The sequence below is a fragment of the Protomyctophum bolini genome, assembly GCF_963924005.1.
Source record: "Protomyctophum bolini genome assembly, chromosome: 13".
In the NCBI taxonomy this organism is placed as follows: domain Eukaryota; kingdom Metazoa; phylum Chordata; class Actinopteri; order Myctophiformes; family Myctophidae; genus Protomyctophum; species Protomyctophum bolini.
Genome location: NC_137874.1, coordinates 31,621,065 through 31,637,551, shown reverse-complemented (window position 1 = coordinate 31,637,551; position 16,487 = coordinate 31,621,065). Strand labels below are relative to the sequence as shown.

The following is a 16,487-nucleotide window of genomic DNA, read 5'->3' as shown; positions in this document are numbered from 1 at the left end:
ATAGCCCACGGTCCAAAATGATGAGAAACGAGGATAACTTTTTTTTTCAAAATTTCAAAAAACATGGGCTATAACCCATCGTTTTTGTCATTTCGTCATTTTTTTCAAATCTTCAAAAATGATGAAAAACTGCGCGCTATAGTATGCCGTACGATATGGGCTATAGCCCACGGTCCAAAATGATGAGAAACGAGGCTAACTTTTTTTTCAGAATTTCCAAAAACATGGGCTATAACCCATCGTTTTTGTAATTTCGTCATTTTTTTCAAATCCTCAAAAATGATGAAAAACGGCGCGCTATAGTATGCCGTACGATATGGGCTATAGCCCATGGTCCAAAATGATGAGAAACGAGGATAAATTTTTTTTTCAAAATAAAAAAAAAACATGGGCTATAACCCATCGTTTTTGTCAAATTGCGAAATTGCGGAAATGGTAATTGCGGAAATTGCGGAAATGGAAATTGCGGAAATTGCGGATTTGATATGATACTGTAACGATTTGCGGGAGTTTTGGACAGAATCTGTAATGAGTAATATCCAAAAATGTGTTTTACAAAAGTCGGCCTCCTCGTGCCGCTATTTGGCCGTTCTGGAAAGTTTGGCGCAGAGGTTCATTGTTGGTATCTAGGGAGTGTGTGTGCATCGACCAGGTTAACGGGGCCGGAGATTAGCTGTACACAAGACGGACGGACGGACGATCGCACACACACACACACACACACGGACGGACGGGGACGGACGGGGACACACACACACACACGGACGGACGGACACACACACACACGGACGGAGTGCAAAACATACTCTCTCCCCATGCCTTCAGCCTGGTGGAGACAACAAATACAGACAAGAAAAAACACTCAAAAATAATGACAATAGAGAGTATGCACAGGCATGATTTTCGTACAGCTGCAATGTTGGTGAGTTTAAAGTGCAATCAGACAATACTTTTCTGTTTGGATGAATGGGCTGGCAAGGCCAGAAAGTATTTTTTTGCCACTCAGTGGGCGTTCCAACTTCCCGCATGACTTCCAGGTACGATGATGTCACGCGCATACCCTCTACAAGCATTTTTTGTTTAAATAGGGCTTAAGTAGCTAATCAAACATGAGCTCCACACAGTTTTCTTTACTATGTTTTTAATACTCTAATCTCTTCAAAAAGTGCAAATGAAGGCATGGACATAGTGTGTACAATACATCACATGTTTATCTAACTCAGTCCTCATTGTCAAGAGACATTCTATGCTACGGTTAAATACTTGACCAATCACAATGCAGGGAGGTAAGAGGAAGAGAGACCAAGAAACAGCAAAGACAGGAAGAACATGCTTCTACTATTTCATACACGTAAAACTCTGAGTGTTCATTTAACTCTGAGAGTGTACAAATGGAACCAAATGAACCCATAAGGGTCCAATTGGTTCCATTTCTCTGTTACCCCCTCAGTTAATGGGTGTAATCATGGTGTGCACAAAATGTACGTACACCATTTGTACACTTAAAAAATTGATACATTAACACTTGAAGATTTTACTGTGTATGATCACTAAGACACAAGTCATGTAGTAAATGTATTTACAGTCAAATCTACAATCAATTTGCGCCAGAACAGATCAATAAACGTTGTAGCACAAGTCACAGGGGTGCAACCACCACATCACTTTCCTCCAAGAGTTCAAATGAAAGCAGTGTCAAGCAATATATTAAAACATTCACTACACCAGCATTTAAATATCAACATGGGTATTTCCATATCTGCATAAGTGGATATATCACCCATGGAGTAGTGGGGAGACTTAAGTATAAGTGCTACAGCATTGTTAAATTGGTGCTACAGTACATATTGGTTTTACAAGAGGCCCCTTTATAATTAACAAAAGTACACGAATGGCTTCTATATAAAATGCAATTATTTGTTTTACATTCAGCAAATAGTGAGAAACAAAATGTCCATAGGACACATTGTAAGAGTCACCGCAATACCAGTTCTTGGTTATTATGTTTAATGTGATACACTGAAAAGATTAATCTATAAAGGATCTCTAAATGCTTGTTTGTAAACACAATTGTGGTGGTGGGGGTCTTTTTTTGCATAACTCTCATGGCTCTTCAGCCCTAGCCCTCAGGGACCACTGCTGGTTTTCTGTCCTACCAGATAGGTAATAGCATTTATTTGGTTCTTGTCAGAGCCATCTAATAGAAGAGTTGCGATATTGAGAGGCCAGAAAACAGCCCGGTCACGTGGTTCATGTACTCATGCGAGCCCATAGACTCCAATGCATTCCGTAAACTTCTGGTTAAGGGACAAACTAGAAGTCTATGTAGAAGAGCCTCCATTGGACTGGCCCCATGAAGTGAATGGAGTTTGCGTAACTCTGTCTTACTCTATGGCTCTGGTTCTTGTTATTCAAGCTGTCCAAACAGGGACCTGGCTGGGACAACATGTGAATGCAATTAACATCCTGGTAGGATAGAAAACCAGGTCCGTCACGCAGGGACCACAGTTGTGGAGTGGAGTCCTACCTTTATCTTGTTACAGCAGAAGAGACTAGTGGTTTAGGACATTGCTAAAGGGAGTCTCAATTAAGGGAGCCTCCACCACATATTAAAAGTGGGAAAATGAAATGATTTAAGAATTAAGCAGTTAACATTTCTTGCATTTTGTAACCGTAAAAAAAAGTTTCATATTCAAGTATTAAACCTTACATGAAAACCGTGGGAAATTGTATTTGGTACTGTGGTAATGGAATGTTTTGATCTGCCTATATGATGTAATACTGTAAACAATTTTGTATATGGGATATGCAACCAAATTGTGCTCATGTAACACTGGCCTGATTTTGGCCGTTTTGAACCAGTCTGGTGAAATCACCCTGGCATAATGCTGTCCTGTTGCCTGTTCATTTAAAGGTGAATTATCCCTTTAAATAATTTGCTTACCCTTTAGTATATCCTCATATTTTACATGCAAGGTTAAAGGTCATGATGACCACTGTACATCAGAAACAAATATATTTGACCATCAATAGACTAGGCTAGACTAAAGCAGCTGAGCAAAAGCAGTTTGGAATCATTTCAAAAATCCTTTAAGAAATTGTCTAAATCCTTTTAGAAAGTTTGGATAAACAAAATAAGTTTCACTCCAAAATGACCTATCCACCATCTTGGGGATCATCAAAGGCAAAGTAATTGCTGGCTTTAAGTCCATTATATCATACGACATAGAGCTTAGTAGTTTCAAAAGAGGAAGGTTGTAATATTTCATATTTTGGAAATAAAGAGAATCACTCAGGTAGCTTCTTCCCCCCAAAGATGGATGATAACATTTGAAACTGTTGTGGGTTGCTTTCTGATATACAATTCAATGTTGTCCTTTTGTAACCATCAACAATGAACAGCATGTTTCTTCAACGAATGGCCCCAAATGGAACTGTTTTCAATCACAGTGACTTTCTAACTGGTAAATTCCTTACCGTTGAAGGGATCATAAGAAAAGACATTCTTAAAATCAGTAGAAAATCACAGAAATGAGATACATTTCTCAAATCCTCTAGTGTACTTGACATTCAACATTTTGTTTACGAGCATCAAAAACCCTGTGTACAATGGGTACCTTAAAGATCCATGTAAATATTCTACAATAGTCACTACCTTAAAAAAATGCTGGTATAGCAATTACATATCAATAAAAAAGACTTTCTCTGAACAGTTACAGCAACTTATGCTTATGCTCTCATGCAAGATCTTAGCAAAAGTTTCAACAATCTGAATCATGACTGAACAAGTCACTCCATCATCTGCCTTATTTACACAGGTCATTCCAGAAACACTTTTCACATTCGATATACCGATATATGTACTGTATTTATATACAGACAATGAAGAACCAATGAATAGTTTGAGCGTAGCTTGTTAAAGTGAGTATACGTACAGTAAATGTGAATCATCAATTGATATTAGGGTAGTAGATGTTCTACTTTGACACTGCCAAAGCAATTCCAGATAAATGACTTGGACCCGGAGGATATAGTATAGTGTATGCCATAATGATGTTCTGTTTCTATAGTATATTATGAGCACCAAATGTTCATTTCTGTCTGTCTTAATTAATATAAATGGAATACTGTATATAATAGGGTAATCTCCAGACTTTATATACTTGTGTAGACGCTACAGTAGACAAACTATACAAAATAAATGTATGAAAAGTGTGACTAATCAAAATTTAGAAAACAATTCCCTGAATGATTAAAAAGCTTTTTGTACACCGAGTATTCAGAGTAACATTAACAAATGCATTAAAAACATAAAAGTATATTGATCAGATAAATAGAAGCCTATTAGCAATGCTTCTTTGAAATTTTACGATCAAGTCTTTATCACAGAGGTTACCAAATAAGGAATAGGCTACATTAACTTTGTACTTTACAAAGAGGTAATTTGGAGGGTTACTGTACCTGTAATTGCAACTTGTATAGCTTATTAATATAGTCACAGATCCCTCATCTAGACACTTGCCTAGAGACCATCTATTCATATCTACAGTAAGGAAAAGGAAGAATACCTCAGTTTTCTCTCACCAAATGGCATATTCCGTGCACACTCGAGGAAGATTATTTGGACAATTCCAAAATATTGTGAATGCAATCCAATTCTTCTCATAATACTTCTGCACAAACAACGTACTAAATATGAATCCGCTCTTGTCCCATCTATGGGGCTATAGGGAATTCTATCCTTAACCACATTAACCCTGGTGTCCCTATTTTGGGCAAATCTTTCAAAATGTTTGAACATTTTAAAGATTTCTTTCAGAGTAAAAGAAAAACGTTCAAAACGAACTAAAATAGCAGTTCTACAAATACAATCTCATCATGATGCAACATGCATTGTGAGCTTGTAGATCTATCTCGCTATTTTGTCCTACAAGTGGTTAACGTCATTCATTTCCTTTTACACTCTAAGCTTACTTAAGAGAAGAATCACAGCAATAGGAAGTTAACACATTTCAGACCGGAAGACTTTCACAGTACGCTTGCCTTAGTAGCAGGAAAATAAATATCAGATAATTAAGATACAAATATCACGTTAAAAAACCAAAGTACAACGACATTTACAACAGCGATTCCTGTGGTAGGTACGGTACATGAACCCCCTTGGCTTTGAGCTCCCTGGCATCTGAGTTGTTGCTGTTGTCGTGTAGCTATACAGACACAATAGACTGCACATTTACTCTGAGGTAAATACAAAATGGCAGACATCGTTTTTGAAAGTTGACCTGAGGGGTCCAAAAAGAGTGGACTGTTGATGTGGAGAGAAAATGTGAAGGAAGACCTGACAGCACATAGAACAAAAAATATTTAAAAAAAGACCTCAAATTTTTGGACACTCATTTTGATATTTTAGTAGACAGTGACACCGAGTATTTCTCCTGAAAATATATTTCCAGGATCTCAAATGTGCTTTCAAATATATTGTTTGGCTAATGTTCCAGCTGGGCCTCATTTACAAAACAAACATTCTTAGATTTCATGTTAAATTGCATCAGACGATCATTTTAAATAATATTACCAAAGAAATACATTTAATTGTTATCTATTCAAAAGCATCCGCTCTTTGGCAAACATAAATTATACTGTATCAATAAACAAAAGAAAAACTAAACTAAAAAACAAAAATTACAAAATTGGAATCTGTTTACTGACACCAAAATCTACTGTGCTTGTGTTTGAACAAGTCTTTGGCCCCCTTTACTCAGGACATGAACATGTGTCTTGTATCCAGACTGGATACAAGACTGTTTATACATTTAATTGTATTTACGTCTCCAGTATCTACATTGAGATCCAATCATAACCCAATCCCATGTGCCACTCACACAACCCTACATTATTGACTACTTCACATGCTCTTCATGACTCCGGACTTGAGTATCTTGAATTCCCTAATGTTCTGCAAATCAGTCCTCAATGCATCTTGGGTGCATTTACAACCTATTTGTATGCGGTCAAGGCAAGCGCTGTGCGATTGCAATACGTTCTCCCACGATACATGTTAATGCCAGGTGTAAAGGGGGTGCAAGTGAAAAAATATATACAGGTATATATATATTTCTAGATGAGTGCCCTGGGTTTGCTTTGTTGAACACATAATGTACAACCATCATTGTAAAGCTACAGTAAGGAAGGTTACACACATACCTGTGTATTGACAAAACAAATTTAGAGATTTAACTAACCAAATTCTGTAAGTGAGTAGTCAGTCTTCTTGTGTCCTACAGTATACAATGTTGGCCATTCTCTGCTGGTGAGAGGGCAGGTTTGAGTAATAAGGCGCTTGGTTTGGGAATTTTTCGGAAGGTGAAGTAAATTTTTGAGTTAGAGAACAAAACAAAACACAGCTGATTCCAGTTCTTGGAATTGTAGTTCATCACTGGAACTCGACTGAGGTTCTTGACTGTCCCAAGGAGAACTAATGTGGTTTCTTGTTTTGTTTTTGGTGACTGCGCTGACTGAGTGTACTGTACTACAGTATATTATGTAAACACAGTGGTGTCTGTCTGCCTGCCTGCCTGACTGCCTGCCTGCCTGCCTGCCTGTCTGCCTGCCTGCCTGCCTGCCTGCCTGCCTGTCTGTCTGTCTGTCTGTCTGTCTGTCTGTCTGTGGGTGAGTTGACATGCCCATGCAAGGGGGAGTTTTTCCACTACATTTCAACACTACCTGTGGTTGAATATACACAGTACAAGATGCTGGTGTATCAAGTTGTGCAGGTCATCCCTTCCAGCATAATGGAGCTCACAGGGTAGAGGTTGGGGTAGTTTACAGACATTTAAATCCACTTATATCTCCCATCACAACTTACTACAGCACATCAATGCCGCTATGAGGAGGGGAGAGACAAGACATTAATATGGGGTTTTAAGTCAATGAAGAAGAGAAAATGAGAGAGAGAAACAGAGAGACTGAGTGAGCAAAAGAGACCGAGAGAGGGGGGGGGGGGGCTTATCTTTGCAGGGGGCCGAGACAAGCCGCTGCATGACAGTGATTGGCTGAAGCTCTGTGTGTGGGTGTGGCCGGGCCTGGGGAGTAATTGTGATTGCTTGCTGCCCTGTGAGTAGGCGTGGCTGGCCCCGGCGATATATTCTGATTAACCATTGCAGCTCTGTGGGAAGGCGAGAAGTAGTGGTTATTGGGGGGCGTGGCTTGTTGGGGGCAGCCGTAGCAGTGGGTCGGGGAGTCGCACGTCGCTGAAGGCGAGGAGGAGAGGAAAGGAGACGAGGGAACCGGGGAGGCGGAGAAGGAGCGATGGATGGGGGAAGAGCAGGGGGACATGAGGGGGCTGGTCTGCAAACGCCACAGCAGCTCCTCGTTGTTACGGCTCAGACGTTTCTTCTCCGTGCTCTCCTTGCCCACACACTCCTGCAGGTTGGCATTCTCCTCTGACAGCTGCCTGCACATCAGCAATGACAACACAATGCTGTACGGTTATAATAGAGTATAGACTTTATTAACAGGCTTTGGGCCAAGATGCCCCTAGTGGGCCTATGCTTTTTTTCCATTGTGGTCCTCTGCATAATATCGGAATCAGTCAGAATCGGTATCGGCAGATATGACCCTGCAAATAATCGGAGATCGGATATCGTTCATAATTTCATAATCGTGCACCCCTAGTTATAAGATGACAACACAGAGGTCAAACTGTAAATGTCTACTACGATGACACGCAAGTCAAACTGTAAGTCATAGTACGACAACATACTATAAGGTTGTATTACCATTACATACTGGAAGATTATAGTACATTGAGATTGTCCGCTGATAAGGTGACAAGGAGGACAAACTGTAAATTATACTATGACATCACAGTTGCACACATCAGAGTTTGTATATTCAAACCTGAAGCAGTTCGTTGTAGCAAACATGCAGCTTGGCACAGCAGTTCATGAACCAAAGCATTTAAATCAAGTAAAGCAATTAAATCTACTGAATCTACAAAATTTTAGTTTTCTCCAAACGAGAACGCATCAGTAAATTCATAATTTTCTCCCAGTATTTATTTGGGGTTGCAAATAATTAGATTGTTGATAGTGAAATGTATACATTGCCTGTGTATATCACCTCTGACAACTTTGTGTCAATTTCTTTCTTGATTTGTTTAATGTTTACAGTTGAATGGCTTTATTTTCTGCAAAGCACAATGTAAAGATGCCCGTGTGCATAAATTAAGTGTTGAATTATGAAGATGGGCGTTACCTGGACACAGTGAACAGGGTCAGGTTCATGTCCATGAAGTGTTGTATTATAAAGATAGGCGTTACCTGGACAGGGTCATGCAGGTTCATGTCCATGAAGTGTTGTATTATAAAGATAGGCGTTACCTGGACAGGGTCAGGTTCATGTCCATGAAGTGTTGTATTATAAAGATAGGCGTTACCTGGACAGGGTCATGCAGGTTCATGTCCATGAAGTGTTGTATTATAAAGATAGGCGTTACCTGGACAGGGTCAGGTTCATGTCCATGAAGTGTTGTATTATAAAGATAGGCGTTACCTGGACAGGGTCATGCAGGTTCATGTCCATTAAGTGTTGTATTATAAAGATAGGCGTTACCTGGACAGGGTCAGGTTCATGTCCATTAAGTGTTGTATTATAAAGATAGGCGTTACCTGGACAGGGCCAGGTTCATGTCCATTAAGTGTTGTATTATAAAGATAGGCGTTACCTGGACAGGGTCAGGTTCATGTCCATTAAGTGTTGTATTATAAAGATAGGCGTTACCTGGACAGGGTCATGCAGGTTCATGTCCATGAAGTGTTGTATTATAAAGATAGGCGTTACCTGGACAGGGTCAGGTTCATGTCCATGAAGTGTTGTATTATAAAGATAGGCGTTACCTGGACAGGGTCATGCAGGTTCATGTCCATGAAGTGTTGTATTATAAAGATAGGCGTTACCTGGACAGGGTCAGGTTCATGTCCATGAAGTGTTGTATTATAAAGATAGGCGTTACCTGGACAGGGCCAGGTTCATGTCCATTAAGTGTTGTATTATAAAGATAGGCGTTACCTGGACAGGGCCAGGTTCATGTCCATTAAGTGTTGTATTATAAAGATAGGCGTTACCTGGACAGGGCCAGGTTCATGTCCATGAAGTGTTGTATTATAATGATAGGCGTTACCTGGACAGGGTCAGGTTCATGTCCATGCGGGCCTTCAGGTCTTCATTCTGCTGCTGTAACACCTGAACCTTCTCCTCCAGGAAGACGTTCTTTTGAGCCTGCTCAAGAACAAAATGCAACCACAGCAGCACAACCTTCAATTTACTAAAACACACAAAGGCCACGTGTGTGTGTGTGTGTGTGTGTGTGTGTGTGTGAGAGAGCATATTGGGCCTACCACTTTCTCCAGGTCAGAGATCTTCTTCTCCTGTTGGTGGATCTGCTGGTTCTTCATCTCTACAACCTCCTTCAGACTCCTCAGGTCCTCCTCAATGTGTTGGTATGGAGCCAAGGCATCCTGACACACACACACACACACACACACACACACACACACACACACACACACACACACACACACACACACACACACATACACACACACACACACACACAGTACAGTACAGTGCTCAGTACAACTCGATATGAACATGAGAAAATCTGTTTAGTATTCAGGTTTACACCATTGCTTAGACAGTAACATTGCTGCTCACACATACAGTACTTATCACACACCCGGGTCTGTATTTGCCCTAGGTCGAGGACAGTGGACAGAGATAACACTTAGCTGACCCCAATCAATCCAAGCTAAAGTGTTACGGTGAGCTCCCTTGGCTGCAGAAGGAGCCCAGCATGTCACCACAGATGCTATGACGTTACTCAAACGCTCTCCATTACTGGGGGATAGTCAACAACGGGTCGGAATATCAGCCCGAGCTGTAGGCAAGGTGATAATCTATATGTTATATCTATATGAATGTTATATCTATATGAATATCAGCCCGAGCTGTAGGCAAGGCGATACTCTATATGTTGATATGCAACACAGGTCTTCTCACCACAATCTGTTCATCTGTACTTCTCCTCAGAGCCTCTTCGAATCGCTTGGCTTTGTCCCTTAGACTCTGGTTCTGAAACGTCAGGGTGTCAACTTGATCCTGTGTGGACACGCACGCACACAAATATATAGATCAGCTCAACTCAGTCAATCAATAGTATCAACAATGTTCAATGAACCATAATGCTTAGTTCTCCTTGCAGCCATACTATACCTGCAGAGCAAGCCTGAGCTTCTCAAAATCCTCTTCTAATATCATCTTCTGCTGTTCATGAGCTTTCCTCAAGTCTACAGACAAGGTGAAGATATGGAGAAGAGAACTGATGTCACTTCCATTGACAACTATCAAATAACATTTAAATGTTGTTTCCAATGTCGCAGGGGAAACCTGCTTACCACCGGGGTCAGAGTAGAGGTTCAAAGATGCATTAATGCACCTTAAGCACAATGCGTTGCATCCACATGTTGTGAGCTTGTGAGTAGATATTATATAGCTATTTTAGACGTGCAACACCGTAGTTTGACGGAACATAAATCAGGAGGAGGCACACAAGCAGAGGAAGGCTTTGGGGCATCTGGAGGGACTGTATTTTCAGGTGCACACTATAGGCATGAATTTGACTTGTATCGTTTTTGTTTTTTGTTAACCTTTCATTTACAAGGAGGTCATCAGTGCTAGCCTGGCATAGCCAGACTAATATATTGTATTAATATATAATGTATTGTTTTGACTGTATTTGTGAATTATAACCTACTCGGCTACATTGAAAATGAGGGCTTGCCCTCAACTGTATTTCCGAGTATAAATCAAGGTGATGATGATATCACTGCGTAGATATTAGTTTGGAACTTCAGTGTGGGAGATTTATTTCCAACTGGCGCTGTGGCGGTCACAAAACGATTCCAACATCACAGCAAAAAAGTCTCACTTTGAATAGTGGGCTCTAATCAGTCACCACAGCTCTGAGGTGAGGGAAATGTAATGTTTGAATAGTGGGCTCTAATCGGTCAACACAACTCTGAGGTGAGGGAAATGTAATGTTTGAATAGTGGGCTCTAATCGGTCAACACAACTCTGAGGTGAGGGAAATGTAATGTTTGAATAGTGGGCTCTAATCGGTCAACAGTGAGGGAAATGTAATGTTTGAATAGTGGGCTCTAATCGGTCAACACAACTCTGAGGTGAGGGAAATGTAATGTTTGAATAGTGGGCTCTAATCGGTCAACAGTGAGGGAAATGTAATGTTTGAATAGTGGGCTCTAATCGGTCAACACAACTCTGAGGTGAGGGAAATGTCATTCAAACTGAGGAGTGAATAGTGGGCTCTAATCGGTCAACAGTGAGGGAAACTGTGTGGTCCAGGAACCCTCAGCGTTCAATGAGGGGGTTCTAATCTAAAACAGATCTGAGTTGCAACTTGCAAGTTACAACTGTACTTGCTTTGTACTTTGTGCTTTTTTCCGTCTCTACAAAATGTCCACCAAAAATAACGCGTTGTGAGCTTGTAGACCGGCTATTTGTGGCAAATCTTTCACCTAGAATAGGGATGCTGCCGATAAAATGGTTAAAGTGGCCCTGAGCGTACCGGTCCATTTGATGCCAATTGCATATGCTCAGAGTTATGGGGGTTCTCTGAAATTAAAACGTTTTAGAAACGCCGCTGTGGAGTGATTTGAAAGCCTTCATGGTGCATCAGTGCAGTGAGTCCTTCAGACAGGGCCTGTCCTATATAGCTCACACCTGCAGTACCTCTCATAGTGAGTCCTTCAGACAGGGCCTGTCCTATATAGCTCACACCTGCAGTACCTCTCATAGTGCAGTGAGTCCTTCAGACAGGGCCAGTCCTATATAGCTCACACCTGCAGTACCTCTCATAGTGAGTCCTTCAGACAGGGCCTGTCCTATATAGCTCACACCTGCAGTACCTCTCATAGTGAGTCCTTCAGACAGGGCCTGTCCTATATAGCTCACACCTGCAGTACCTCTCATAGTGCGAGCGTGCTCCTCGTGCAACGTTGCCATGGTGATGTTATGCATGTCTCTCAGCTCCTGAACGGCTGCCTGGTGGCTGATTGTCATCTCTTCCATCTGACGCACGCACATGCACACACGCACACGCACACACGCACACACACACACACACACACACACACACACACACACACAATGTAAAACTCAATTTCTATTCCTGTCGTGTCCATCCTGCACCTCTCTTTAATTTGCACTGTAAATGCAGTAAGAGGACAATCACACCATAGTCTACTGGGGAAAGTAATACTTTTTAAGTGGATCGCTGGCTAGTGAGACTTATATCTTATATGCCTTGATACATTGTAGTGTTGCGGGTTCGAGTCCCAATCTCGACGACCTTTGCTGCGTGTCTCCCCCCTCAATCTCTCTCACCCTTTCCTGTCAAGCTACTGTTAATTTATCAATAAAAGGCAAAAGCCCCCCAAAAAGATACAATATATAAAATAAAATAAAAAGTCAGTTTTCCAACCTAACCCTAACCTGTTCCTGTTGCTGAGTTCTCAGCTCCTCCACTTCGGACCGATGCTCCGCCCGCAGGTGTTCCGTCTCCGCTGAGTGACACTTCCTAAGCCCCTCCTCCACCGCTGCCAGCTCCGCCTCCTGCTGCAGCTGCAGCTCCTGCAGCTCTCGCTCAAAGGCCACCTCCAACGCCGTCTTCTCCCTCTGGAGTCTCTCCCATCGGACTGCATTACACGCTGAGGCAAACACACACACACACACACACACACACACACACACACACACACACACACACACACACACACACACACACACACACACACACACACACATTACTAAATAATAATCATTCTGTGCCCTGCCACGCCCTGTGATTCCACAGCACTGCGTCAAGAGTGACTTCAAGAATGTCATCCTGCATTCACCAAAACCTCCACTACTCATCCTCTGCGTTTCTGCAGAGAAGAAGCAGACAACCATGTAAACTGGCTGATGATGCTAATGTCTAATGCCTCCACGTCTGATTCATTATACAACTGCTATTTTGTTCCCCTTGATGGAGAACCGAAGCGGTACAGAGGTAGAGATAGGGCAGGTCAAATACAATAGGTTTTAAACCCACATGAGCGCTCCTGCTTTTCTTTCTTTACAGATCATGACACGATTTGCACAATGTGTCACTTTTACATGTTTTAGAATGTTGTAAGCGCTTAACATAACTTCTGCACATTTTGACACTTGGTGCATGCACGAATTTGAGCCGAGAGAGCAATCTAGAGTCGACTCACCCACTTCATCTCTGATCCTCTGAATTTCCACAGACAACCTCCTCTCCTGCTCTTCGCTGTATTCATTCTGAAAAATGACAAAATACATGATGTGATTATGACCCATGAAGCATCAAACAGGTGGGTTAATGAGCAAGTTTACCATAGTCAGGGGCGGTTCACACAAGGTTTTCTACCATAGCAACACAGTAACAAACTGCTTTGCATAACATTAATTAGCTGCATCGCTAAGTGTTGATGTACAGTAGTGTTTTTTTCCCTTCAAAATAATTTTTTTTTAAAGTTTTTTGAGTTGACATCTCACTCTGAAGTAGGGATATAAATGATTAATTGGATGGTCAAGCAAAATACATTTAACTTGCATGCAAAGTTGCCAGAGCATAACAGTGAATTTTAATTCCTCATTAATATGAATACAAGTGGGTGATTTAGATATTATTATTTTTATATTATTATATTATTATTCCTTCAATAACTGCAAAACTAAATATGTTACTATCCGCCAGCCGAGTTCTGCAAGAGATGCATGTTTATTTTTTAGCATGCATAGCTAATGAACTGTAAATTACATCTGCTCCCGGCATCTTTCTATAATTAATAGTATATTTGGTGACTTGGTCGTTAATCATCTGTGAAATTGGGCAATGTTCCCATCTTAAAAGACTACCTTCAAACGATGGAGCCTGTGTATTCTCACTGTCACTCCACAGATGGTCTGGGACATTTAGGCATGCACTGCAATGTCTTTCCTGCTAAATTAAACAACCATTCAAATTAAGCTATTCTCATAGGTGGCAATAATGGTTACAAAGCCTCTTCTAATGGATATAAAACAAATATATATATTTTCAAAGGGGCAGTACAGAGACAAAAGAGAACAATGTAAGGATGTCAACAGTAGAGGGCACTATACACTATGAAAGCACAGTACAAATCTTCCACAATAACTGTATGACTTGCATGCAGTAGAATAGATCATAACATTGATTGAAACACTGAAGACCAACAGTACATAAACAGAGCACTGGAAGAGTGTTGCCTTGTCTTCAGTGCTGTGGAGGGGTGTCCATTAGAACAGCGTTTCCATACCTTTTGCTTTACAAAAGCAAACATTCTGTCACGATTACACATGCATGGAGCTACTGTACATGAGTCTGTATGATCGCTATAAGAAAAGAAAATCATATTAAATCAGCATTATCTTGGATACTGCTTTGCACAATAGTTTAAAAGAAACTCACATGCATGCACCGTACAGTAAGTCCGACTTGAGTTATTGTTTGTTCCTATATTCTGCTGTGTGAATCATGAACCACTTCATATGACAGTATGGCATGGGGCCAGGACTACAGTGGAGTTAAATACCAAGCCACACCTGCAGAGCTGTCTGAGTGAGTAACCTCCTGAGTGAGAACTAACCTCAAGACAAGATCGTTTATATCAATCCATCACATGGTGGCACACATTGTCCTTGTGGGAGAAGTGCTCATTGACCATGCTTTGAACCTCACCTGGCTTCTGTGCGTGACTGAGTGCATATGGGCAAAATGTGTCCACGCATGTACACTACATTGTGTGTATTTGCAAGTGATGGGTGCTGAAAGGGGGACTGCAGTAACATGTTATATTATATAAAGGGGGACTGCAGTAACATGTTATATTCATTTTAATGTTTATTTGTCCACATTTAAATGATAAAACAACACACATATTTAAAATATTACCCCAAATATATGCAAAATATAATATGTAAATGTATTTTCAGGGTAAAGAAAATACATTTCAGATGAATGTCTTTACATATTTTTAAACCAAATATATTTGGCTGTAATAGGTGCTTTTAATGAAAATATCACATAATGGAACATGATTTCTCTCATATGTTTCTTAAAGGGGGTATATCTACATCTTGTATGCCCTTGTGTGTGATTGTGCTGAAGAGTCCTTTTTATCATTCTATTCATACACTGAATCCACGTTCTTAATGTGTCAGCTATTTCCAGTCCCCTTCGAGGGAATAATATTCCAAATTTGATTATTATAATCAAATTTGTTAAAGGCTGGCTAGAGTGCACCAATAACACACTGTACTAAGGGAATAATAGCAGTATTATTACAACAAACCGTTGCTAGCAGCCAGAGACATCGTATCTTCATGTTTCACCTTTGTTATGTTATTCTTTAAATAAATACTACATCCTGCCTACAGCGTCACAGCAAACATCAGATCTAAAAACTCACAACGCATTGTGATGCGATACGTTGTGAGCTTGTAGATTTGACATTGGACCAACTGGAACACAGGTTCTTTCCCCCACATTTACTTCAAAGTAACAGCTTTGGACATAGGCGTACAAGGTTTCTGCCCGACACCAGGGAAGTGCACACATTTTACCCGTCTGTAAAACAACTGCCCTTTCCAGACTACGAATGCAGCATTTACTATGGTGAAAGAAATGCAAATGCCACTCCGTTCCATGCCATACCGGAAGGCAGCGTTCAGGGGAATTGCTTTGTTTCCGAAGTCTCCTGAATGCGAACACAGTATTTTGCGTTGAACAAATTTGTTTAGAAATACATGTTGTACGCCGCATCTCCACTAGCTAAAGATTGCTGGATTGCGCCCTGAAAATAGCTGATCTACATCTAACACTCTCTGCACATCCCTGCCCGACACCAACGACAAGAACTGATTAAGATTACCTTGAGGCAGTAGTGCTGAGTGGAGATGATGAAGGCTTCCAAACCCAAGTTAGTTGTTCTCAGCTCCTCTCTCAGAGAAGTCAGCTCTCTTTCCTGCTGCTCACAGCGTCCCTGCAGCCTCTCAACCTGTACAATACAATACAATACAGTAGACCCAACCTGTCGGCAGGACAAGACCACCTTTTTCTTTTTAGGTTTGAGTTGTTGTATTGTTTGTTTTTATTACAAAATGTTAAAATCCTGTTGATTTTACTATTTGAAGATCTGGATCAACTTAGTTTGTGTTTGTTTCCATACTAAAAGAGAGACTTTGAGAGCTGTTTCTGCGGTGTCAAAGAGGAGCATATTTTGAATGAAAGAAATATTTAAAAATTCAAATCACTGGAGCAATTATTTTAGATTTTTGTCCATAGTTGGAGTTACATCATGGCAAGGTATATACAACCC

General features: G+C 40.8%; 1 protein-coding gene across 1 annotated transcript in view; it reads right to left on the bottom strand.

Annotated features, from left to right (window-relative positions):
- Nucleotides 1-7,005: 7,005 nt before the first annotated feature.
- LOC308327615 (microtubule-associated tumor suppressor candidate 2 homolog) overlaps nt 7,006-16,487 on the bottom strand; it is a gene marked incomplete at both ends in the record, with an annotated part of 51,710 nt that continues 42,228 nt past the window's right edge. Inside the window, 9 exons of the mRNA XM_080781138.1 lie at nt 7,006-7,453; nt 9,182-9,282; nt 9,399-9,518; nt 10,060-10,158; nt 10,273-10,346; nt 12,042-12,147; nt 12,571-12,785; nt 13,338-13,404; nt 16,041-16,166. Of these exons, the coding sequence (XP_080637264.1) occupies nt 7,006-7,453; nt 9,182-9,282; nt 9,399-9,518; nt 10,060-10,158; nt 10,273-10,346; nt 12,042-12,147; nt 12,571-12,785; nt 13,338-13,404; nt 16,041-16,166 (1,356 nt within the window). The remainder of the gene's footprint in view (nt 7,454-9,181; nt 9,283-9,398; nt 9,519-10,059; nt 10,159-10,272; nt 10,347-12,041; nt 12,148-12,570; nt 12,786-13,337; nt 13,405-16,040; nt 16,167-16,487) is intronic.